This window comes from Neoarius graeffei, chromosome 4, assembly GCF_027579695.1.
Source record: "Neoarius graeffei isolate fNeoGra1 chromosome 4, fNeoGra1.pri, whole genome shotgun sequence".
Classification (NCBI taxonomy): domain Eukaryota; kingdom Metazoa; phylum Chordata; class Actinopteri; order Siluriformes; family Ariidae; genus Neoarius; species Neoarius graeffei.
This window is the reverse complement of record NC_083572.1, coordinates 22781621-22808415: the sequence shown is the minus strand read 5'-3', so window position 1 is coordinate 22808415 and position 26795 is coordinate 22781621. Positions and strand designations below refer to the sequence as shown.

The following is a 26795-nucleotide window of genomic DNA, read 5'->3' as shown; positions in this document are numbered from 1 at the left end:
GACTTGTCAATTGCAAGCAAAAGTAAAAATGTTTACCTCCAACATTCTCCTTTTTGCTTGAGCGTTGCTGGTCCATTTCTTCTTTGACTGCTTGATTTTGTTTCACGCGCACAATCCACTCTCTCCGCCTCATCAGCTCTTCCAGAAAAGCCAACCCTCTGGCTTCACGCGCACAATCCACTCTCTCCACCTTGTCTCCTCTTCTGGAAAAAGCCAACCCGCTCGCTCCACCTCTTCTCCTCTTCCGGAAAAAGCCAACCCTCTCGCTCCTCCTCTTTTCCTCTTTTGGAAAAAGCCAACCCTCTCGTGCCTCCTCTTTTCCTCTTTTGGAAAAAGCCAACCCTCTCGCTCCTCCTCTTCTCCTCTTTTGGAAAAAGCCAACCCTCTCACTCCTCCTCTTCTCCTCTTTTGGAAAAAGCCAACCCTCTCGCTCCGCCTCTTCTCCTTTTTCAGAAAAAGCCAACCCGCTCACTCCACCTCTTCTCCTTTTTCAGAAAAAGCTAACCCACTCACTCTGCCTCTTCTCCTCTTTTGGAAAAAGCCAACCCACTCGCTCTGCCTCTTTTCCTCTCTCGGAAAAAGGAACCGGTCCCGTTGTTACAGTTCACTGCACAACAATAAGGCATGGTTTTTCTTTGGAAATTCCCAAACGCACGTCTGCACTCAAGCCGAATGGCAATGCAAGTAAACGGGAGTGGACTCAACTGAAGCGGTTTGTTTGTCTTGAATGACATCACGCGCCAAGTGGTCACGAAAATCGCCGAACAGAAATTCACCGCGGGGCGGCACGGTGGTGTAGTGGTTAGCGCTGTCGCCTCACAGCAAGAAGGTCCGGGTTCGAGCCCCGCAGCTGGCGAGGGCCTTTCTGTGTGGAGTCTGCATGTTCTCCCCGTGTCCGTGTGGGTTTCCTCCAGGTGCTCTGGTTTCCCCCACAGTCCAAAGACATGCAGGTTAGGTTAACTGGTGACTCTAAATTGACCGTAGGTGTGAGTGTGAATGGTTGTCTGTGTCTATGTGTCAGCCCTGTGATGACCTGGCGACTTGTCCAGGGTGTACCCCGCCTTTCGCCCGTAGTCAGCTGGGATAGGCTCCAGTTTGCCTGCGACCCTGTAGAACAGGATAAAGCAGCTAGAAATAATGAGATGAGAAATTCACCGCGATCCGCGCTAACTTATTTTAATTATTACTTATTACTTAATAATTACTTACTTATTACTTTAATTATTACTTATTCTGGTCTTAGGACCAGAAGAAAATTACAGAGGGTTTTTTAACATATAAAGTTTCAAATGTGCATAAATTGAAAACCGTTGCCTATGACCTTTAAAGTCTTTAATTCACTGTAAAGCTGCTTTGCGACAATGTCCATTGTTAAAAGCGCTATAAAAATAAACTTAACTTAAATATCACGCCTGCTAATAAACACTCTTCCTGCACTTAGATCCATCTACCGCCATCTGATCCCCAGATCCTTACCCCAGCCACATATGAAAAGTTGTACTCCATGCTCTTCCAGGTTTTCATCTAGCTATTTGTCCATGTAGAATGATGTCTGCAGCACCAGGTAGTTTGAGATATCGGGGAACTCAACAGATGGATCATTTTCCAACTCATAGGAAAAATCCTTCTGTGTTAGCATGTAAGGATCTATCTCATTGAGTGGTTTGTATATCCACTTCTTTTGAGTGTACTTATTGGTTTTAATAACTTGCTTGTTTGCTGTACACAAACATGGCAATAAGTTCTTGTGTTAATCGCCCAGACTCCACTTTTGGATCATTAATCCCTTTTGACTGAGAATGCCCTGCATGTATGGTTTTATGTTGGCTTCTGGCACATTCATATAGTTTTAAATACAATACCTACAATTAAAAACAGCTTGTTTTTAATTGCATTTATTTAATTCCTGGACTCCCATCTGTAACAGGGAGTGATGTTGCATTCTGTTAATACACTTTACAATAGATTACTAGATTCTAATAGAATAGATAAGCCAAAATAATTAGGGATCTTTTTTAATGGGCCCTGACTCATTGCAAGTGTGAATAGGTGGTCCTCAAAGCAGAAAAGGTTGACAGCCCCGGTGCTAAAGGGCATAGGAAAGGAAATACTGAAGCACCTTCAAAGAATTGGATCAGCTCTTATCATGGCTGCCATTTAAATACTTCCAGGTCATTTCACTCAGTTACGAACCTTTTTAAGCAAAAAGACTATTGCAATACAGCCTGACTATACTTTGGAAACACACATGGATATACTTGAGCCACACAATACATTATCTTAGGAAAGTGAAAATTCAGAATCAATATATTGGGAAATACAGACATTTTGCCAAGACTGGGGACAAGACCAAAATAAATATTCTGAAACCAGTTGACAAAGAGAAGTCCGCATCAGTGTCCTTTTTTATATCTTTGAGAAATACACTGGAGGGATAAAGACGATGAATCATTTTAAAAGTCACTTCCTTAACTTTATTTAGAAGGTAGGCACCAGGTTTTCTTCCAGTCCATATCACGGTTATTATTGCTCATTTTATAGAATTTAAAAAAAAAAACACACACTTCCGACCAACAGTGGGAGAAATGTTACTTCAGATTCTATTCAGTTTCGCCACCAGAACGAAAAGCGCCACACGCAGGATGTAGAAAGTCTGCAGATTGTAGAAGGGGCGTGATAGAGGCGGCGGCTCTTACACGCAAAAGAATCGCATAGAACGATTGGTTGCTTTGGCTTTACTTCTATGTCGTCACTTTCTTGCGCCCGATATCTGTATATATACTGGCTGGATCGGCGATATGCTGATAATTCTGCTGCAATTCACGCATGAGGGGAATGTGATACCGTTTTATATCATTCGCGGTTGTAATGGCTGAAACATGGTTTTATCCCACAGTTTTGTTGTGCGTATATGGATTTTTCTCGAATCTCAGACCATCAGAGCCTTTTCTCACCGCCTTCCTCATGGGACCTGACAAAAACCTGACTGAGCGAGAGGTGAGTAGTGGTACATGTGACTAAAGGTGATGCAACTACGCACAAAACTAAAACCGGATAAGCTCGTTTTGAAATGCATTTCCCTGCGTTAGACTCTCAAGTCTTCTGTCTTTTAATAATAACATTTATTTAGGATAAATATTCTGCTTTAATCACCAAAGCTCAGATGACTCTTTAAGAAATGTCATCCTGAGGTGATAATAATAATAATATCCAGTCTTTACTCAAGCAAAAGTGTGATTACACACTTAATTGAACACTATGGTAAAAGCTGAAGTACAGCCTCTTTGTTCTAGCAGATATAATTTTTTTAAAAAACATCTTTTCCCTCCACTTTCTGTGTCACCTTGGGGAAGCAGCTTGGCAGTGCTGGGGCCCAAACCCCTGACCTTCTGATTATTAACCCAGAGCCTTACCCCATTGTGCCATCACTAGTATTTATTATAGTGCTTGATTTTGAGTGTTAATCAGAGCCCAATCTGTAGTAAAGGAGATTGAATTGATAAAGAATGATCTAGGAATGTAGACCTCTACTGCCTCAGAGATTCTGCCTCACAGGTCGATCCGGGAACAAACCGTCACAGACACAGCTGCTCAGAGATATTTCTCAGTTTATTGTAGGGCAAACATGAGCATATATTCACATTCAAGAGTGTGTTGGAGCGATATGATTGGATGATGTGATTGACGAAGCTAAGTTATCTATGTATGACAGGGTAACAAATGGGTAATGAAGCATTACATCACCCATCAGGATCATAGTTTTATGAAAAGAAGAAAGACATTACCGGTCAACATAACCATTAAGCAGAATGTGCGAGTGAAGATAAATCTCAAGATTTTAACTAACCAAAACAAGTAGTAATCAGAACAGTTTATACCAGTTTTAAGCATGCTAAACATATTTCTGTCACCAATTTACCAAGAAACCAAGTAATATGGGAATGCATTTGCTAAAGTTAACTAACCGATCTGTCTGTGTCAGCTAACATGACTCTGACTTTTACTAGTTAAATGCTAATAACTATCTGCCACAATACTGACTGCCTGAATAAATACAAAGAGTGAATGAATTTGAGGATGTATCAGAATTTCAGCTTTCATTTCATATTTCTGCAATGGCTCTGTTCGATATTCCCTTTTTTCTCAGCTAGAAAATGAGGTGCTTTTCTCCTGTAGACAACTCATTGGTCTTCATGTTGGTTTATTCTTTACAAATACGATCTTCACATGCAAAACCAGGACTCAAAACAAAAGTAGACATTCAGAGCTATTAATTGAGCTTGAGAAGGTGTATGTGAAATCCAGTCGCAAATATAATGAACACAAACAAGATAGGTTATTTACTCCTTTCCCCTAAAATCTCCAAATTAATCATAAATAGACTAAACGCAGATTGCCCAATCCAAGTATAAATGATACAAAAGGACAGATGACAGAACTCAAAGTCAAGTATTTTTTGTTTGAATGAAAGTGTTAAATTTTCTGCTGAGCATGATTTGATATTCAGAATAAACATGGCATGAATTCAGCAGGGCATTATGGACTTGAAACACTTAGAGAGGTTTGGAAATCTGGAGCTTTTGGAAGGAGAGTTGGGAAATTGAAGGAGAAACTCTAGATCAGATTTAGAACTTTTTTTTAACTAAAATAACAAAGGGGAACTGAAGACAATTTTTTAATCAAAATTCTATTTATCTCATGTTATTAAATATAGGAATGCATTTGTCACTGCTATAGCAAGTTATGAGTGTTTGAAATATGCTATGTAATATCAGTCCATGTGTCAAAGCAATGGGCGTAAACGAGATTCATTGAGACCTGTGCGAGACATTGTAGGACGGAAGTAAAACATACAGCAGAAATCAAATCCTGTGTCCGAAATCGTCCACTGCTCGTGTGTGTATGTATGTATATGTGTGTGTGTGTATGAGAGAGAATTAATTACTAAAAAAAGGATTATATAGTGAGCTCATTGATAAAATGAAAATGCTTTCAGACACTACTCTGTCGCGCTGGTATTTGTCATTGCTGTTGCACAATTAAAATGTGCCAGACCAGTCAGCTGGTGGGTTTTCAAAATAATAATATATGCATGGGTTTCCCCAAAGTGTTTTAGCGTATCGGGCCTGATACGCTTGCTCTGCCTGCCGATATGCTTAATCGCTTTAGTAAAAATCCGATACGCTTATGTTAGGGTTTTGCTGGGATTCGAACCTGGTTCGTTGGTGTGATAATCCAGCAAACCCCCACTAGGCCACCAGGGGGATGACTCAAATGCAGAGGCGTGAGGCGGAAGTAGAAAAAGAATCAAAAGGTTTATTTAAACTATATACACTATATACAGGGCAAAACAAAAGACAAAAAAAAAACCAAAGAGTATAATCCAAAAGAAAAGCAAAGTGCAAAAATACAAAAGCTAAGAAGATCAAAAAACACAGTACAAAGGAAACTGGAGATCAACATAACAGCACAAAGACTCCGTGACAAGAGGACTGAACTCAGGGGTATAAATACACAAACTAATTAAGGACACAGGTGAAGATAATTAGGACTAACACAAACACAAAACACAGGAACAGTGGCGGCCTCTAGAGGCCAAAATAAACACGACATGAAAAGGAAATAACAGCGGCCTCTAGAGGCCAAAACAGTCCTAGTCCTAACAGGACCCCCCCCTCTAGGAGCGTCTCCTGACGTTCCCAGGGCGATCCGGATGGGCCGAATGGAAGTCCCGACATAGTTCTTTATCAAGGACATCCCGAGCAGGAACCCAGCAGCGCTCCTCAGGACCATAGCCCTCCCAGTCCACCAGATATTGCAACCCGCCGCGGACCCGGCGGGAGTCAAGCAGGCGATTCACAGTGAACACAGTCTGCCCCTGGAAGATGCGGGGGGGTGGGGGGTTCCTAGGGGCAGGGGCATACGTAGACGTCAGTACGGGCCGTAACAGGGAAACATGGAAAGTGGGGTTGATCCTCAGAGTCCGGGGCAACTGGAGCCGGTAGGAGACAGGGTTCACCCTGCGCACCACCTTGAAGGGGCCAATGTAGCGAGGAGCAAGCTTGCGGTTCTCCACCCGCAGTGGAAGGTCCTTGGTGGACAGCCAAACACGCTGCCCAGGGCGGAAAGTGTGTGCAGGTCTTCTATGGCGGTTGGCCTGAGTCTGGTTGGTTCTGGAGGTCTGTATGAGGGTCTTCCTGACCTTGCTCCAGGTCTTGCGACACCGTCTCACATATTGGTTGACCGAGGGCACCCCCGCGTCCTCCTCCTGGTCCGGGAACAGAGGTGGCTGGAACCCGAATTGGCACTGGAATGGCGACAGCTTGGTGGCCGACGACTGCAGGGTGTTGTGGGCGTACTCCGCCCATGGCAGCCAGGTGCTCCACGATGTCGGGTTATCCATAGCCAGGCCTCGCAGGGTGGTTTCCAGGTCCTGGTTGAGCCTCTCCGTCTGACCATTGGACTGTGGGTGAAACCCAGAGGAGAGGCTGGCAGTGGCTCCGATGACCTTGCAGAACCCGTGCCACACTCGGGAGGAGAACTGGGGCCCTCGGTCTGAGACGATGTCCTGTGGAAGACCAAAGACTCGGAAGACATGATTAAACAAAAGTTTCGCAGTTTCAAGAGCAGAGGGGAGTTTGCACAGTGGTATGAAGCGGCAGGCCTTGGAGAATCTGTCAACTAAGACCAAAATGACCGTGTTACCTTGTGACTCAGGGAGACCCGTGATAAAGTCGACTGCCACGTGGGACCAGGGACGCCGGGGAATGGTCAGAGGATGCAGGAGACCCTGGGGACGCTGTCGTGGGTTCTTGGTTCTGGTGCAAACCTCACAGGACAGGACAAATGACCTTACTTCCTTCTCCATGTTAGGCCACCAGAAGCGTCTTTTCAGGAAGTCCAGGGTCCTCCGAGCTCCCGGGTGGGCGGTGAGAGGGGAAGAGTGACCCCACTGGAGAACCTTGGCCCGGGCTTGATGTGGGACGTACAAGAGGCCTGGTGGCCCCGTCCCAGGACCGGGGTCCTGGCGTTGGGCTCGTCGGACAGCCTCCTCAATACCCCAGCGGACAGGGGCCACAATCCGGGACACAGGGATAATAGGCCCGACTTCATTCTCCCTGTTAGTGGCAGAGAACAGTCTGGACAGTGCGTCAGGTCTGGTGTTCTTGGAGCCGGGGTGGTATGAGAGGGTGAAGTCAAACCGACTGAAAAACAGGGCCCACCTAGCCTGTCGAGGGTTCAGTCTCTTGGCTTGCTGGAGGTACTCCAGGTTCTTGTGGTCAGTCCAAACCAGGAATGGATGTTGTGCTCCCTCCAGCCAGTGCCTCCACTCCTCAAGGGCCAGTTTGACCGCTAGCAGTTCTCGATCCCCCACATCGTACCGGGACTCAGCAGGACTCAGGCGGTGGGAGAAGTAAGCGCAGGGGTGCAGCTTTCCTTCCGAACGTTGAGAGAGCACCGCGCCGACACCACTGTCCGAGGCGTCCACCTCCACGATGAATGGTTGGGAGGTGTCCGGGAGAACCAGAATGGGTGCCATGCAGAAGCGGTCCTTGAGGTCTTTGAACGCCTTTTCTGCCTGAGGAGACCAGCCATAAGATCCACCTGTCCCTTTGGTGAGGTCTGACATGGGTGCTGCCACAGAACTGAAGTTCCTGATGAACTTGCGGTAGAAGTTAGCGAATCCTAAGAACCGCTGAACCTCCTTAACGGACTTGGGAGTAGGCCAATCCCGGACGGCCAGGGTCTTGGCAGGGTCCATTTGGAGTTGGCCTGTCCGTACAATAAATCCCAGAAAGGAGACCTCGGGAACATGAAATTCGCATTTCTGGGCCTTGGCGAACAGATTGTTCTGTAGCAGCCTCTGGAGAACCTGGCGGACATGGTGGCGGTGCTCCTGCACGGTCTTGGAAAAGATAAGGATGTCGTCGAGGTAGACAAAAACGTATAGGTTAATCATGTCCCTTAAGACGTCGTTGATTAGGGCCTGAAAAACCGCTGGTGCGTTGGTGAGTCCGAAGGGCATCACCTGGTATTCGTAGTGCCCAGACGGGGTGTTAAAGGCAGTCTTCCACTCGTCTCCCTGTCGGATACGGATGAGGTGGTATGCGTTCCGTAGGTCCAACTTGGTGAAGACGGTGGCGCCTTGGAGCAGGTCGAAAGCAGTGGACATCAGCGGAAGAGGATATCGGTTGCGCACAGTAATCTTGTTCAGGCCCCTGTAGTCAATACATGGTCGAAGCCCCCCATCCTTCTTGCCGACAAAGAAGAAGCCGGCACCAGCAGGTGAGGTGGAGGGTCGAATGAACCCAGAGACCAGGGCGTCTTTGAGGTATTCCTCCATAGCCTTGCGTTCTGGCTGAGAGAGGGAAAACAGTCTGCCACGAGGAGGGGTAGTCCCAGGGAGCAAGTCGATGGCACAGTCGTAGGCCCGGTGCGGAGGAAGAACGGCGGCCCTGCTCTTGCTGAATACCTCCTTGAGATCCCAGTACTCTGTGGGAACTTGAGATAACTCGGTGAGATCAGGGGGCTCGGCAGGAGACACAGGAGAGCTAGAGAGCAGACAAGAGGCATGGCATGCAGGGCCCCATTCCACAACCTGGCTTGTTACCCAGTCTATGCGAGGGTTGTGGCGAGTAAGCCAAGGAAGGCCTAGAATAACTGGGAACTCAGGTGAAGGAATCAGGTGCAGGGATATTTCTTCCTTGTGACCTTGAGACTGGAGGAAAACTGGAGAAGTAACTTGGGTGACTCTTCCATCACCTAACGCTTGGCCATCGAGGGCAGACACAGACAGTGGGACTTCAAGAGGTGCAGTCGGAATATTGATGCTTTGGGCGAAGTGAATATCCATAAAGTTCCCAGCCGCCCCTGAGTCTAACAAAGCTTGACAAGAGTGGACAGACTCACCCCAGGAGATGGAGACCGGGATGTAGATTCCTTGGCCAGGGAGTCCGGGAGAGAGGGTAGGCCCCGTCACAACCCTCCCTCGGCTGGACGGGGCGGTCCTTTTCCCAAGAGTTCGGGACATGATGCTCGGAAGTGACCAGGCTTGCCACAGTAGATGCAGCACTTGTCCCTCCTTCTGCGCTCCCTCTCAGATGCGGAGAGGCGAGTACGACCCACTTGCATGGGTTCTGGACAGTCACTGAAGGAGGTAGACGGTCTCCAGGTAGAGGTAGGGAGGCTGGGGGGGCTCAAGGCTTGGTGGCGTTCTCTCATCCTGTTGTCCAGACGAATAGCATGTGAGATGAGGGTTTCGAGGTCACTTGGGCATCCAATAGAGGCCAGACCGTCCTTGATGGGGTCAGACAGACCATGGTGGAAGGCTGACACCAGGGCAGTCTCGTTCCATCCACTTACTGCTGCGAGTGTTCGGAACGAGATGGCGTAATCTGCGACGCTTCCTCCTTGCCGGATGGACATGAGCTTTCGGGCTGCGTCGGTACTGATGTCTGCCTGATCGAAGACCCGAAGCATCTCTTCAGAAAACAGCTGGAAATCAAAGCACTCAGGTCCCTGTCTTTGCCAGATAGCAGTAGCCCAGGCTCGCGCCTTACCAGCTAATAAGGTTATCACAAAGGCAATCTTGCGGCGATCCGTAGTGTAGGTGGTAGGCTGAAGCTCAAAGGTGAGTTGACACTGGGTAAGGAACTCTCGGCACTCACTGTGCTTGCCGTCATACCTCTGTGGTGCAGGAAGGCTGGGTTCGCAAGGTGAAGAAGGCAGCATTGCAGGAGGCACTGGAGCAGGAGTGGGAGCTGGATCAGGAGCAGGAACTGGATCAGGAGCAGGAACTGGATCAGGAGCAGGAGATGCAGGCAGAGATGTCAGCTGTGCCAGGGTTTTCCCAATTTGCTGAAGCAGTTCCTCGTGGCGAGCGAGGGCCTCATGTTGGCTGGTGAGTGTACGTCCATGAGCGTCCATGGTCGCTCCGAAGCGTGTCAAAGCTGCCATAATTCCCTGAAGGTTGGCCGGGTAGACAGTTGAAGCAGCCTCTGCTGAGTCGGTCATGACGGAGTCTTTCTGTTAGGGTTTTGCTGGGATTCGAACCTGGTTCGTTGGTGTGATAATCCAGCAAACCCCCACTAGGCCACCAGGGGGATGACTCAAATGCAGAGGCGTGAGGCGGAAGTAGAAAAAGAATCAAAAGGTTTATTTAAACTATATACACTATATACAGGGCAAAACAAAAGACAAAAAAAAAAAACCAAAGAGTATAATCCAAAAGAAAAGCAAAGTGCAAAAATACAAAAGCTAAGAAGATCAAAAAACACAGTACAAAGGAAACTGGAGATCAACATAACAGCACAAAGACTCCGTGACAAGAGGACTGAACTCAGGGGTATAAATACACAAACTAATTAAGGACACAGGTGAAGATAATTAGGACTAACACAAACACAAAACACAGGAACAGTGGCGGCCTCTAGAGGCCAAAATAAACACGACATGAAAAGGAAATAACAGCGGCCTCTAGAGGCCAAAACAGTCCTAGTCCTAACAGCTTAGATTTATACCAATATGTTAAAATTTCCTACCGACAAGTAACTAGATACATAGGAGAGCAAATAACAGATCCATTTACATACTGATTGATACTTGTGTTAAACAAGCGGTCTTTTTTCCCAATGTTTGTGTTGATTCTGTCAAAGTAATATGTCCGTGTGGTATGATGTAAACAAACTGTAATCTGTTGGCTACGTCAAGATCACGTGTTCAAACCGTCCAATAAAAATATTGAAAGAAAACGTCAAACATCCCAGAAGTTTCCGATTCATTATAAGCGATCTCATTGGTTGCCGATGTTGTCCCCCACCAGACGGACTGACTTTAATAAGCTAGGAGAAGACTCGCTGGACAATTTGATCCACATCAGCATGGATAACAGCGAGACGGACTATGAGAGGGTTGCCCAACATTGGGCCAAGCAAAAGCCAAGGAAAATTAATCTGCTTTAAAGGAGTAGAAAACTTAATTCATTAGTTTGGGTTTGCAGAAAGATTATGTACTTATAAACACTCTCACGAAGTGAAGTTGTCCAAATGTGTCAAATATAACAATTTCAAATAATCATCATAAGTATTTTTGGCAGTGTGATGTCACTGGGATCCATTTAACAAAAGAAGGCTCCGGATTATTCTTTTGTTAAAGGGTCACAGTGACATCACACTGCCAAATATGCTTATCATTATTATTCAAAATTATGCTACATTTGACGCTTATTAACACAATCTCTTCATGAATGTTTTCATAAATACATAATCTTTCTGAAAACTTAAATGTATGAATTAAGTTTTCTTCTCCTTTAAATATGTTTTAATCTTAATCTAGTCCATTTAATAAAGTGCCAAAATTTAAACTTTATAATATGCAGTTGCCTTACTTTTCTTTTCAGTGCATCTTAGTTCTACATATATTATGGTAATTGCATCAGAAACATTTTAAATCATTACAGTTATAGTAATACAGTAACTTATTTTAAGGTGGCAGTTCTTAGGTTCAGATCCCTTCGTGATCAACAGGAGGTCATGATGATCGATTCTCTTCATTGGATTGCATAAGATGGAGCAAACCACTGTTCTTATTTTCATGCACATTTTTGTTACAACACTACTTGATCATAGATAATTAAGTGCAAGGTATCCCTGTAGATTTTCAAATCTATCGTATACCTAAGTAATCTATAACAAAACAGTTTAACTTGCATGTTGAACTTTAAGGTGAAATTTCAAATGTGTATACATTAATATTATTTAGGTCAGAAATCATTGAAGCACTGTTAAAATCTATCCTATAATCATGTATCTAAAACCTCTCAGAGACCCTGAAAATGCACCTGAGAGCATCTATTTTCAAAAAATTTTCTGGGGGGCATGCCCCCGGACCCCCCTTGTTTCGCTTTGTGCTGTTGGCGCTCAATTGTCTGTGTTTTATCATGCCAGAATTTAGGGTTTTAATTTTTTTCTGGGGAAAACACTGATATGCATGTATTTTTGTGATAAATAGCTACATACTGGGCGTATTTCCCACATTAATCAATGCAAAGTACCTGCATCTTTTAGTTCTTTTAAATCAAGACTGAATACTTTCTTCTTTGCCACTACCTTTTTTTAAATCAAATTTGAGACTTTTTTTAATTTCATTTTTCAGCCCGACTGCAATGCATGATGGGATATATTGCTTTGGTTAGTGACCATCGTTGTACACTTCTTTTCATGATGTATTGTGAGTGCACTATATAGGGTGTAAGTAATCCTCACTAAGGTTTTGGACAGCACTACAAAATGGCGTCCCCACTATATAGTGAGTAGGGAGCGATTTCGGACACAGGGAAAGTGACCGACATCTGCAAACATTGTCAAAAGACGCGCGTGCCCTCTTTCGAATGCTGATGTAATTAGGCTGGAAGTTTTGTTTGTTTTGATAGCAATCAGGAAAGTTTTGTGGGGGGGGAAGTAGGCAGTAATAATCATTTAAACTCGTTTTTGTGCAGTGTTTCGTTTGGAAAACAATTTTCAAAATGGTGGCACAGATACTTCACATTTCAAAGTCTCGCACAAGTCTCATGAAGATCACGCGGATAAGCAATGCCTGCCATGGGCCAAACGAACTAAATTCAACATGGCTAAAAACTGAATAGGCTGAGAAATATATTTAATTGCAATTAGTTGCCAATATGAGTCATGATATAAGGTTACTAAAACCGAAAACGTACAGTGGTGCTTGAAAGTTTGTGAACCCTTTAGAATTTTCTATATTTCTACATAAATATGACCTAAAACATCAGATTTTCACACAAGTCCTAAAAGTAGATAAAGAGAGCCCAGTTAAACAAATGAGACAAAAATATTATACTTGGTCATTTATTTATTGAGGAAAATGATCCAATATTACATATCTGTGACTGGCAAAAGTATGTGAACCTTGAGGATTAGCAGTTAATTTGAAGGTGAAATTAGAGTCAGGTGTTTTCAAATCAATGGGATGACAATCAGGTGTGAGTGGGCACCCTGTTTAATTTAAAGAACAGGGATCTATCAAAGTCTGATCTTCACAACACATGTTTGTGGAAGTGTATCATGGCATGAACAAAGGAGATTTCTGAGGATCTCAGAAAAAGCATTGTTGATGCTCATCAGGCTGGAAAAGGTTACAAAACCATCTCTAAAGAGTTTGGACTCCACCAATCCAAAGTCAGACAGATTGTGTACAAATGGAAGAAATTCAAGACCACTGTTACCTTCCCCAGGAGTGGTCGACCAACAAAGATCACTCCAAGAGCAAGGCGTGTAATAGTTGGTGAGGTCACAAAGTACCCCAGGGTAACTTCTAAGCAACTGAAGGCCTCTCTCACATTGGCTAATGTTAATGTTCATGAGTCCACCATCAGGAGAGCACTGAACAACAATGGTGTGCATGGCAGGGTTGCAAAGAAAAAGCCACTGCTCTCCAAAAAGAACATTGCTGCTCGTCTGCAGTTTGCTAAAGATCATGTGGACAAGCCAGAAGGCTATTGGAAAAATGTTTTGTGGACAGATGAGACCAAAATAGAACTTTTTGGTTTAAATGAGAAGTATTATGTTTGGAGAAAGGAAAACACTGCATTCCAGCATAAGAACCTTATCCCAACTGTGAAACATGGTGGTGGTATTATCATGGTTTGGGCCTGTTTTGTATCTGGGCCAGGGTGGCTTGCCATCATTGATGGAACAATGAATTCTGAATTATACCAGCAAATTCTAAAGGAAAATGTCAGGACATCTGTCCATGAACTGAATCTCAAGAGAAGGTGGGTCATGCAGCAAGACAACGACCCTAAGCACACAAGTCATTCTACCAAAGAATGGTTAAAGAAGAATAAAGTTAATGTTTTGGAAGGGCCAAGTCAAAGTCCTAACCTTACTCCAATTGAAATGTTGTGGAAGGATCTGAAGCGACAGTTCATGTGAGGAAACCCACCAACATCCCAGAGCTGAAGCTGTTCTGTACAGAGGAATGGGCTAAAATTCCTCCAAGCCGGTGTGCAGGACTGATCAACAGTTACCAGAAACATTTGGTTGCAGTTATTGCTGCTCAAGGGGGTTACACCAGATACTGAAAGCAAAGGTTCACATACTTTTGCCAGTCACAGATATGTAGTATTGGATCATTTTCCTCAATAAATAACTGACCAAGTATAATATTTTTGTCTCATTTGTTTAACTGGGTTCTTTTTATCTACTTTTAGGACTTGTGTGAAAATCTGATGAAGTTTTAGGTCATATTGATGCAGAAATATAGAAAATTCTAAAGGGTTCACAAACTTTCAAGCACCACTGTAATTGAATAACACGTTTAATTAAGAAATAAAGCAAGTTTAAAAATGTTCTCCTTTAATGTTAGAATGGAATCTAAACTAATATTTTCCTCCTAGGTTGTGAATGAGATCTATCCACTATGGACATATTCCTACCTGATCTTACTGTTTCCTGTTTTCCTGGCTACGGATTACCTCCGTTACAAGCCTGTGCTCATCCTGCAGGCTGCCAGCTACATCATCACTTACGCGATGCTGGTGAAAGCCCAGGGTGTGCTGGCCATGCAGTTTCTGGAGTTTTTCTTTGGAGTGGCGACAGCCACTGAGATTGCTTACTATTCCTACATCTACAGTGTGGTTGAGCCAGCCAGTTACCAGAAAGTGACTGGTTTCTGCCGTAGTGTCACTCTGCTGGGATTAGCTACAGGATCACTCATTGGACAGATACTGGTGTCACTGGCCCAATTTTCATTGCTTAACCTCAGCATCATCACACTGTCCTCGTCCTGCTTGGCATTCCTGGCACCGTGTTTTTTGCCCATGCCCAGCAAAAGCCTGTTTTTCCACCAAAGAGAGAGGGTGCTTCAGGACAACATGGCACAGGAGCTGGCTGACAAGTCAGAGGACTATGAGTGCAAAGTCCCACTTGGCGTGAGCAATGGCACCATGGTTAGTATCGTTTTGTCATTCACTGTGATCTGCAAGTTGAGTTGGAAAATGTATAAGAAATAAAACATTACCATGTGCTAGAGGAAAATAATCAGTGACTTTGTGATGTGATGCAACCTGCATGAATGACAATCTTTTCTGATGGTGTGATTTTCTTATAACAGCATGCATCCCCTGTCATGTTTTATTCCTCTTACACCACAGCAATGGAATTATCAGAGCTGCTTTATAGAAAATGATCAACATCTTCTGACCAATCAGATTTGAGCACTGTGGTATAAGAATATATAATCATGATGGCCTGAAAAGTTCACAATGCAATTTTGAGATCACTGGTACCATCAACACTAACAAACTTGACTGTTGCTCAAAATATCACGGAGACACTCTACTTTCTTAATTTTTCCTTCAACATGTACAAAATTTCACTTTTTTCTTTTTTCCCCCCAAAGGGTGTTAAAATGTTGCACTACTGAAAATCTGAATATCTACTGACAATATATTGTGTGACGATACAAACTTATGAAGATTTGAATATCCATAATCACTTATCCTGTGCAGGGTTGTGGGCAAGCGGGAGCCTATCCCAGCTGACTATTGCCGCTTTTCCACTACAAACGCGGCTGAGTCGGGCTGAGCCGTGCCGTGCTGAGTTGGGCTGAGTCGAGCTGAGCGGGGCTATTGGAGTTGTATTTCGACTACAACCGCGCTGAACCGTGCTGGCTGGAAGTGGGTGGACACATTGGGTGGAGTTAGCGAAAGTGGGTGGACGTCACGTGATGTCGTTAAGCGGCGCAAACAGTGACATCAATGATCTTTTAAGCGGTAGTCTCACGACCCGGATAGTAAACAATAAACATGGAGGACATGGAGTCGTTAGTGTTGCTGGTCTTGGTGCTGTGGCTTGTTGTCACCGACAACGCCAACAGATACTGGCAAGAGCGTATAGACACACATGCAAACTCCTCACCTTTCGGTGAAATTCGCCGTTTTGGTCCCAAAATAGGTCACTTGTGTGAATCGTGTAGATCCGAAGAGTTTGTTTTTTTTTGGGGGGGGGGGTGTAGGCAGGCTACAACGCTATTGTTGCCAAACATTTCACTTACAAGGTTACAGCCAATCGAGATAAACAGTTACTAACACGCTTCTTTTCCATTGGAGTTCTGATCAGCTGGTGCGCAACCCACTGCTGGTTGCCAGTCCTCGCTTACGGATATTCCACAGATTCAGACCGCAAAGTCACCTTTTTATAGAGAGATCTGGCAACCTCATCTCGCGACTGAATCTGAATACCAATGGAACAGTTTCCAGCGCGCTCGGGGGTGAATAACCATGGGCGGATCTACCGGGGTGGCATATGCCACTCTAAAAGAAAGCCTTGCCACCCCTGCTGCTACCCCAGTTGGCAGCGACGAATTCAAAGAAAAATTACGGCCAATTTGACATTTACGTGCGCGAATTTCCAATGTCCGACTGCGGCGAATGCAGCACGAGATAACGCCAGAGATTGGTTGTTTTGGAAAATTGAGAGGCGCGAAGCGAGGGAGCCAGGAGTCGCGAGGAAAGGAGACACGGGAGGAAAGGGGTAAAAGCTGATTAACTATCTATCAAAAAATGAAATTATAATGAATGAACAGTGCTAGTATAGTTGCGATGCTGATTTTGAGAGGATAAAAATCAGGTTGGAGAAGGTTATTTAGCTAACTATACATGTAAGGCAAAAAAAAAGTGTTTCCAGTAACCCGACCGATCGAGAATTTCCGCGTCGAAATTGCCGACCGTAAAGTTTTTATTACAAATTTCCCTCGATATTTTAGTGTAAGCAGCGTTAGTTTGTCATAATTTTTTTGTTTCAACGCATTCAAGTTGTGAAAGAAACGATAAAAAGTAAAATGTTTTGCCACTTCTATCAGCCCTCCTGGCTGTAATGCAGATTGCTTCCTCTTCAGTATACAAGTGCACTTCCATGGCAGGGAAAAACACTACATTTTGCCGCCTATGTAGTCCCCTATTTATACAAATAGGAGTCATTCAGGATTCAGCCATGTTTTTGCTCCGTGTTTTTGCTCGACCCAAGTTCTACAGTAGGCTAGGCGAGGCCGGCTGCTTTTAATGGAAGTAGCCTAGCCTAGGACGTTAAACCATATTTTCACGTTATTTCTTGATAAGGTGTTTTCACATTATCACATGAAAATATCATGAAATTACGTGTTATGTTATTACATGATAAATATATTGTAAAAACGTGATAACTCTGTTAACAATATCTTTTCACGTAATTACTTGAGTCTAAGCCAAATTTTTTTTTTTGAGTGTGGCAGCAATACGCTTCCGCAGATCATAACTCGAACTCTTGCGATATTTTTTTTATTCGTTTAAAGATTTAAAACACTTATTTTATTATGATGTGTGGTATAAAGGATTCTGTGCCAAAATACTATTTTGTAAGATGTTTACTTGTGTTAATTTTTTCGAACAAAATAAAACAAATTAAGAAAAAAAAATTTCCTACCTACCGACCTTATTTTAGTATTTCATGTTACCTGAAACACACTTTTTTTTTTTTTTTTTGGCCTAATGTTAGCTAGGTCTGACATTAGTTTTGTGTAAAGTCGGCCACAGAAGTTAATATTGATTCACCGTCTGTCAAGGAAAACATTGCTATTGGCTGAAGCTTATGATTCAAATATTGAGGATCTTAAACATGAGTTACATCAGACGAGGAGAGTACTAGACAGAAAAAAGGGGGAACAGGAGAGTCCTACCACTCTCATGGAGTTCACTGTTTTTGGACCCATACCAAGATGATGTTGTTGGTTTTTTTTGAGTTGTTCAGGTTGTGTAAAATAGCGGTTGTCTTGCCTGTGAGCAGTGCATCCTGTGAACGAAGTTTTTCATCTCTCAGGCTCATAAAGACTTATTTGCGGTCGACTATGACAGAAAAGAGACTATCAAGTTTGGCTGTACTCAGCATTGAATCAAAGCGCACAAAAGCATTAGATCTTGATAAATTTGTGAAGCGTTTTGCTGAGCAACATGGAAATCGCCGCATTCAGCTGTTGTAGGCATGACAAGTTCATGTTATGCTCACTGGTGAGCCTTTACAAAGCGTGAGAAAAAAAACTATAAAATGTGACACTGGTGTAAATGGTTTAAATCATGCTGAACTTGAAGCAGTGTTGTTATTGTTGTTTTTTAGTGTCTGTTCTTTTGCATATACAGTATAAAACTGTCCAGAAACGGTATAGACCTCATCTGAGAATGTGTGTTCTTCGTGAACAATAAAGGCATGAGATTAAGTTTATCTGTATGAGTTTGTAAATGGCAGTCTGTGCCCTTTTGTAGTGTGTACATACTATTTGTCGTCAAACTGTGATTAAATTCAGTATATATACATGTCTGTAATACGTATTTTTGTAACGTAGACTACGAAATGTACTTTTGCGCGCGTGCCGTGTCCCCGTGCATCCTTCTCACCTTTTTCACCCCTGACCAGTTTGCATGCCTGATAGATGAGGCGAGGTGCATAAGGCTTCAGAAATTCTCGTAATTAGGGCCCGAGCCCTATGGGCGAAGGCCCTATTGTTCTTGTAAGAGTTCACTATTATTATTCTTTTTCCGTCTTCTTCTTCTTCTTCTTCTTCTTCCGTCTTCTTCTTCTTCTTTATTTTTCTCCGCTGTTGGGCCATTTTCGGGGCACCTGCCATGGGCGAAAACGCGCGAAATTTGGCGCCACTTCCGAGAATTGCCACCGCTACTCAGAACCAAAAGCCCACACTTGGCCGGGGCTCAGGGCCTCTATAGCGCCCCCTAAGTCGTTGTGATTTTGGCATCCCGCATTAAGGTGCCTGGTTGCCATATAGTTTGTAGTAGTGGCATGCCATTTGGTATGCATATGTATCTCACTAAGCCGGACAAAAATGTAATGCCAATGCATTAGCCACGCCCAACAGGAAGTGAGGTAATTTCACTTTTGTGCGAAATGCATGGCCACGAAGACGGCGCAACTCCTCCTAGACCGTTCATAGGAATGTCACCAAAATTGATACACATCATCTACAGACATGGCTGACAAAAGTTACTAAATACGTTTCACGTAGGATAAACCGTTCAGAAGTTATACGTAAATCAATTTTCACTTCAAAATTTTACATGCTTAAAAATTCATAACAAATCTTCTAATTGCTCAACACTGCTCATACTCCACACGCTAATCACTCATTGGGCTTCTGACATGTTACCCAATTTCTGTGATATTTCGCCACTGGGGGCGCTATTTTTGGGCAAAAATTCCAATCTTTCCTCAAATTTGGTCAAACTTCACGGCCACCCTCTTTCTACCTCCCATGTCATGTATACCACATTTTGGGAATTTTCGTCCATGGGGGGCGCTGTTTTTGGCCGACGCAATTTCTCCAAAACGGGTTTTTGGTAAATAATTCCATTATGCTTTTCGTTCACACCACTACCTTGTGATAGTACGTTGCTGTTGTGGACACTTATTTTTCCATCTCATAATCACTCATGTACAGCATAGCGCCACCTACTGACATGGGAAAAACCAAAAAATTTATTCTTCAAAAATCTATATCTCATCTTCTGTTTACTCAATTGTCATCAAACTTCATACGCGAACTCTTCATAGCTCACCTGACATGTACGCCAAATTTTGTGCACTTTCGCCCCTGGGGGTGCTGGTTATGGCAGAAATGATATTGCAGCTTCTGATTTGTCAATCTTGGCAAGCAAACTCTTTACAAGACCCTTTTTGGGGCGCTTGCCATGGTCGACATCGCACTAAATTTGGCTCCTTTTTCTTACACTCCCACCGCTACTGAGAACCAGAAGCCCAGATCCAGGCGGGCCTCAGGGCCTCTATAGCGCCCCCTAACTCATTGTGATTTTGGCCTCCCGCATTAAGGTGCCTGGTTGCCATGTAGTTTGTAGTAGTGGCATGCCGTTTGGTACGCATATGTATCTCACTAAGCCGGACAAAAATGTAATGCCAATGCATTAGCCACGCCCAACAGGAAGTGAGGTAATTTCACTTTTGTGCGAAATGCATGGCGACGAAGACGGCGCAACTCCTCCTAGACCGTTCATAGGAATGTCACCAAAATTGATACACATCATCTACAGACACGGCTGACAAAAGTTCCTAAATACGTTTCACGTAGAATAAACCGTTCAGAAGTTATACGTCAATCAATTTTCAATGCAAAATTTTACATGCTTAAAAATTCATAACATATCTTCAAATTGCTCAAAACTGCTCATACTTCACACGCAAATCACTCATTGGGCATCTGACATGTTACCCAATTTCTGTGATATTTCGCCACTGGGGGCGCTATTTTTGGGCAAAAAATCCAATCTTTCCTCAAGTTTGGTCAAACTTCACGGCCACCCTCTTACTACCTCCCATGTCATGTTCACCACATTTTGGGAATTTTCGTCCATGGGGGGCGCTGTTTTTGGCCAACGCAATTGCTCCGAAACAGGTTTTTGGTAAATAATTCCATAATGCTTCTCCTTCACACCACTACCTTCTGATAGTACGTTGCTGTTGTAGACACTTATTTTTCCAACTCATAATCGCTCATGTGCAGCATTGCGCCACCTACTGACATGGGAGAAACCAAAAAATTTATTCTTCAAAAATCAATATCTCATCTTCTATTTTCTCAATCTTGATCAAACTTGATAGGCACACTCTTAACAGGTCACCTGACATATGTGCCAAATTTTGTGAACTTTTGCCACTGGGGGCGCTGTTTTCAGGCAACAATTTATATCTCGGCTTCTGATTGGTCAAACTTGATCAAACTTTACAAAACAACTCTTCATCGGTCCCATGACATGTATACCAAATTTGGTGAACTTTCTCCACTGGGGGCGCTCATTGCGCTGTAGCAGTTGCAGGAGAGGTGTTTACAATCATGAGGCACCAGGAGTATGTTGTTTTGGTTGCCTTAAACACACATGACTTGTGGACCACTGGGGGCACTCATTGCGCTGTAGCAGTTGCAGGAGAGGTGTTTACAATCATGAGGCACCAGGAGTATGTTGTTTTGGTTGCCTTAAAAACACATGACTTGTGGGGAATGGGTAGGCAGTCGGGAGCAAGTGTTGTAGCGTTACATACAGACTAATAGATGTCTAACAGAAGACAATCCTATGTAGCTTTAGCTTGGTGACTGATGAGGTAAATACATTAATTTGGTTGGGAGGCCATGGCATAAAATGTTCTGTCCATGACAACATCTCAGCGCACCGTGTACTCTGTGTCCAATTCTGTGCTTTGTCACCATTGTGGGAGTAATGTCTCTTGCCAAAGAAGCTGTGGAAGGTATTTCGCGGGGACGCATGCCCCCGCCCCCCTTGGCCGCTGGCGCGAGGGCCCGTCGAGGCCGCTTGCGGCTTTAATTCGTAATTCTTCTTCTTCCGGGTTTGCGGTGTTTACAGATCCCAGCGTGCTCGCGGGGCGTGTGTGGGCATGTGAGGACACTCCTCCTCACCAATCAGTGCACAGGGGAGTGTCTGCTCACGCCCCCAGCCTCACTCAGCTTGGTTTGGCTCGCTTCAGCCCTACTCCAAAACCGTGCGAGTTTTGGGTGCTAAGCAGGGCTGAAGCGAGCTGAGTCGAGCTGTTCTGAGGTAGTCGAAACGCGAGCCATGTCGGGCTGAAGCGAGCTGAAGTGAGCTGAAAAAGGGTAGTGGAAAAGGGCCATATGGGTGAGGGGTGGGGTACACCCTGGACAAGTCGCCAAATCATCGCAGGGCTGACACATTGAGACAAACAACCATTCACACCTACAGTCACTTTAGAGCCACCAATTAACCTAACTTGCATGTCTTTGGACGATGGGGGAAACCAGAGCGCCTAGAGGAAACCCACACGGAGAACATGCAAAAACACAGAAAGGCCCCCTTTGGCCACTGGGCTCGAACCCACAACCTTCTTGCTGTGAGGTGACAGTACTAACTACTACACCACTGTACTGCCCCAAGATTTGAATAGATTAAATTAAAAAAGAATTGCGATTATTAGGCTGGATCATCTTTTTTCAGATACTCCCGTTAGGGGTCACCACAGCGGATCTGTTCTGTTTATTTGATTTGGCGTAGGTTTTACACTGGATGCCTGGTTACAACACAACCTTCCCCAATCTATCTGGACTTGGAACCGGCACGAAGTATGCACTGGCTTGTGCAGCCCAATTGGCTAATCTGCATGTCTTTCACATGTAGAAAGGCCCCCCCGTCGGCCGCTGGCCTTGAACCCAGAACCTTCTTGCTGTGAGGCGACAGTGCTGCCTGATTTTTAGGCTTTATAATCTTATTAGGCCAGATAACTTTAGCTTTTCCTAGCTGTAATTGCGGGGGTTTTGTTTTGTTTAATTGTAATTGCATTTAGAATAACAATATATCAATATTGTTATTCTAAATGCAATGTTTTGACAATAACAAAATATCAGGAATACATGGGACTTCACCCTAGGTGGAAGCTCTAATGCAGCAAAACCGCACACACACAAAGGACATAAATTGGGAAAGAACTGTTGCGCGATTCACTACAAATAGATTTAAGAAGAAATTGGTTCTCTTCTTACAGAGTGCTGAAAGCTAAAGAAAAAAGAAGCAAATCCAGGTAGTATAAATGTTCATAAAAGTTTAGTAAGAAAAGGCCTATTTATCCACTTTTTCATTTTTAATAAAATGAATGTTTTTGTTAATCGGCTAATAAAAATAGGTATTTTTTACTCCAACCTTTAATAAATGTGGGTGAATACTTATTGTTGGTTATTAAGAAAATGAAACAAAGGTGTTTTTTTTTTTTAATAAAAGGAATATTTAAAGCAGATACGCAGAACTTTTTTATTTTTAAATACATTTCTGAATGGATAGTATCTCCATCCTTGACTCTTGTATGCTGCATAAATGCGAATAAAAAATATATTTGAGAGTTAAACTCGACCGCAAAGTTGGCATTTGAGCTGCCCCGCTGAGCCAGCCAGCCCTGAGTGCGTGACGTCACAGCAGGAACCAGATTTAAGGCCAAGGCCTTTGACAGCTATAGACCAAAGTCATATAAATAAACTTATGGTGAAAGTGAGAAATACCGTTACCGACTTGCTCAACTAAGACTGATTTGACTTCATTGATTGTGGGTTGACTCTCATTAAAACAGGATAGGTGTTATAACTTGTGCAACATACATGTACAGTGGGGCAAAAAAGTATTTAGTCAGTCACCAATTGTGCAAGTTCTCCCACTTAAAAAGATGAGAGAGGCCTGTAATTTTCATCATGGGTACACTTCAAGTATGAGAGACAGAATGAGAAAAAAAAATCCAGAAAATCACATTGTCTGATTTTTAAATAATTTATTTGCAAATTATGGTGGAAAATAAGTATTTGGTCAATAACAAAAGTTCATCTCAATACTTTGTTATATACCCTTTGCTGGCAATGACAGAGGTCAAACGTTTTCTGTAAGTCTTCACAAGGTTTTCACACACTGTTGCTGGTATTTTGACCCATTCCTCCATGCAGATCTCCTCTAGAGCAGTGATGTTTTGGGGCTGTCGCTGGGCAACACGGACTTTCAACTCCCTCCAAAGATTTTCTATGGGGTTGAGATCTGGAGACTGGCTAGGCCACTCCAGGACCTTGAAATGCTTCTTACGAAGCCACTCCTTCATTGCCCGGGCGGTGTGTTTGGGATCATTGTCATGCTGAAAGACCCAGCCACGTTTCATCTTCAATGCCCTTGCTGATGGAAGGAGGTTTTCACGCAAAATCTCACAATACATGGCCCCATTCATTCTTTCCTTTACACGGATCAGTCGTCCTGGTCCCTTTGCAGAAAAACAGCCCCAAAGCATGATGTTTCCACCCCCATGCTTCACAGTAGGTATGGTGTTCTTTGGATGCAACTCAGCATTCTTTCTCCTCCAAACACGACAAGTTGAGTTTTTACCAAAATTCTATTTTGGTTTCATCTGACCATATGACATTCTCCCAATCCTCTTCTGGATCATCCAAATGCTCTCTAGCAAACTTCAGACGGGCCTGGACATGTACTGGCTTAAGCAGGGGGACACGTCTGGCACTGCAGAATTTGAGTCCCTAGCGGCGTAGTGTGTTACTGATGGTAGCCTTTGTTACTTTGGTCCCAGCTCTCTGCAGGTCATTCACTAGGTCCCCCTGTGTGGTTCTGGGATTTTTGCTCACCGTTCTTGTGATCATTTTGACCCCACGGGGTGAGATCTTGCGTGGAGCCCCAGATCAATGGAGATTATCAGTGGTCTTGTATGTCTTCCATTTTCTAATAATTGCTCCCACAGTTGATTTCTTCACACCAACTGCTTACCTATTGCAGATTCAGTCTTCCCAGCCTGGTGCAGGTCTACAATTTTGTTTCTGGTGTCCTTTGACAGCTCTTTGGTCTTGGCCATAGTGGAGTTTGGAGTGTGACTGTTTGAGGTTGTGGACAGGTGTCTTTTATACTGATAACGAGTTCAAACAGGTGCCATTCATACAGGTAACGAGTGGAGGACAGAGAAGCCTCTTAAAGAAGTTGTTACAGGTCTGTGAGAGCCAGAAATCTTGCTTGTTTGTAGGTGATCAAATATTTATTTTACCTAGGAATTTACCAATTAATTCATTAAAAATCCTACAATGTGATTTCCTGGATTCTTTTCCCCCATTCTGTCTCTCATAGTTGAAGTGTACCTATGATGAAAATTACAGGCCTCTCTCATCTTTTTAAGTGGGAGAACTTGCACAATTGGTAGCTGACTAAATACTTTTTTACCCCACTGTATATGCATGCATTTTCACTGATAAAACGTAAAAGGCTAATTTAAATAATCAACTGAGACAATCACACTCTGAAGCAAATTAAATAATCTTATACTGGTAACTTAAATACACAATACAAGTTACATGTATTAATGTAAATGCAGGTAAAGAGTGTGGTGGTGTTTTATTTATTTATTTATTTATTTATTTATTTTTTAAATATCCAAATGAGAGTTGGAGCTGTGTTCTTGCTTCTTGAAGGCTGATCTTGTGGCCGATTGTTTTGAAACAATCTGACTTTCAGTTGTTCGTTCAGTTCTCTGTTCATTCACTTCTTCCATGGAAGGGCGGAGATGGCAGCAATATCCAGTTTAGAAATAAGTTGGCTGGGACTTCTGGGAACATGGCGGAGTGAGCAGCAGCAATTTGCCCAGCTCTCCCAAGTTGGTTAAAATAAACCCACAAATAAATGTAACTCGACAGATGAAAACAAGGTATGAGAGGAAGAGAAAAGAGAAGAAGCCAGAGAATCAACAAGAAATTAAACAATCGTTCTGAACAACCCGAAATGGAAGAAATCTCCGAACACGAAGCTAGCGCTAGCGAACACGGGATGGAAGATGCAGCGGAGAAAGTAGATGGTCAAGGCGAGGTGGGGACGCTTCAGGTCGGGCTCGCCATTATCAGAAGTGACATAAGGAAGCTTAAACAAGAGCTACGACATTAGTTTACCACACTCAAAGACGAACTGAAAAGAGAAGTGAAGGAAGAAATCAGCAACTTCCGACAAGAAATTGAACGTAAGCTCACTGAGAGCAACAGCGAACTGCAGACACAAAAGATGAACATCACAGAAGCCCAGACGCGCATAGCGGAGCTGGAAGAGTGGTAGGCGGACGTGAACGACACACTGACGCAGATGCGGGAGCAGACAGGTCGGATGCAAGAGAAGATAACGGACCTTGAAAGCAGATCAAGGAGAAACAATATTTGTGTCTTCGGCATCCCGGAGGGGACGGAAGGGAGCTCTGCCGCCAAATATTTGGAACAACTACTAGGCACCGAACTCCAGCTGCCAGAAGGAACTAATCTCCAGATCCAAAGAGCACACAGAGCCCTTGCCCAAAAACAGGGACCGGGAGCTGTTCCCAGGTCAATTATAGTCAACTTTCTACAGTTTGAGATGAAGGAAATGATTTTAAAGAAAGCGTGGCAGAAGAAAATACAGATGGGCGGTAAACAAGTTTTCTTTGACCATGACTACCCTACTGAAATAGTCCAGAAACGGAAGACATATGCGGGCATCAAAAAAGTGTTAAAAGAAAAGGGAATTCGTTTCCAGACACCGCTCACAAGAATATGGATTCACTGGAATGACGGTGTGAAGGTGTACGGGAGCGCCAGAGAAGCTGCACGCGACATGGAGGAAAGGGGCTACACTGTGGACGTGCCAGCGGAGGACACCGGAGCTGTGACGGGAGGGGAGATGCGAGGAGCCGTGGGATGGCAGCAAGTGACAGGGAAAGAACGGAACCGAGATACAGTGAACTGAGTGAGAGGAAAACTACAAAACTATCAGTGGAAACTGTAAAGAAATGTTTTACTTAAGAAAAGAGGTAACACCGAGGGTCAGAGAGAATACAGGTATGGACAAAGACAAGTACAAAGATAGGACAGAGGAAAAGATATGAGGAAAATCCTTAATCACAGCAAACATTATTTGAATATATCTCTGCACATCGAATGGGACTTTGTCCACAATGTGGGTTGAAATGACTGATTCAAAGACTTACTTAATCTGAGTTAAGAACCGACTGGGAGAGGTCAGGTGATTTTAAGTTGGACATTAGGGACAGCACAAGTTGGGTTAGCTCTGGGCCTAGGAAGGGGCCCTCTCCTAGAGATGAGGATTTCCTCTTCACCCACCGACGGGGACTTGGGGAGGGAGGAATATCCCCCCACCTCTGGAAGTTCTCTTGTTTCTTGTTTTTTGTTTCATGTTATGTTAAATGTTCAGAGAA

The 26795-nt window shown here is 43.8% G+C and overlaps 1 protein-coding gene across 1 annotated transcript in view; it reads left to right on the top strand.

Annotated features, from left to right (window-relative positions):
- The first annotated feature begins 2746 nt into the window (after nt 1-2746).
- Nucleotides 2747-26795, top strand: part of slc19a2 (solute carrier family 19 member 2) — a 66761-nt gene continuing 42712 nt past the window's right edge. Inside the window, exons 1-2 of the mRNA XM_060919034.1 lie at nt 2747-2997; nt 14417-14968. Of these exons, the coding sequence (XP_060775017.1) occupies nt 2869-2997; nt 14417-14968 (681 nt within the window). The 5' untranslated portion in view covers nt 2747-2868. The remainder of the gene's footprint in view (nt 2998-14416; nt 14969-26795) is intronic.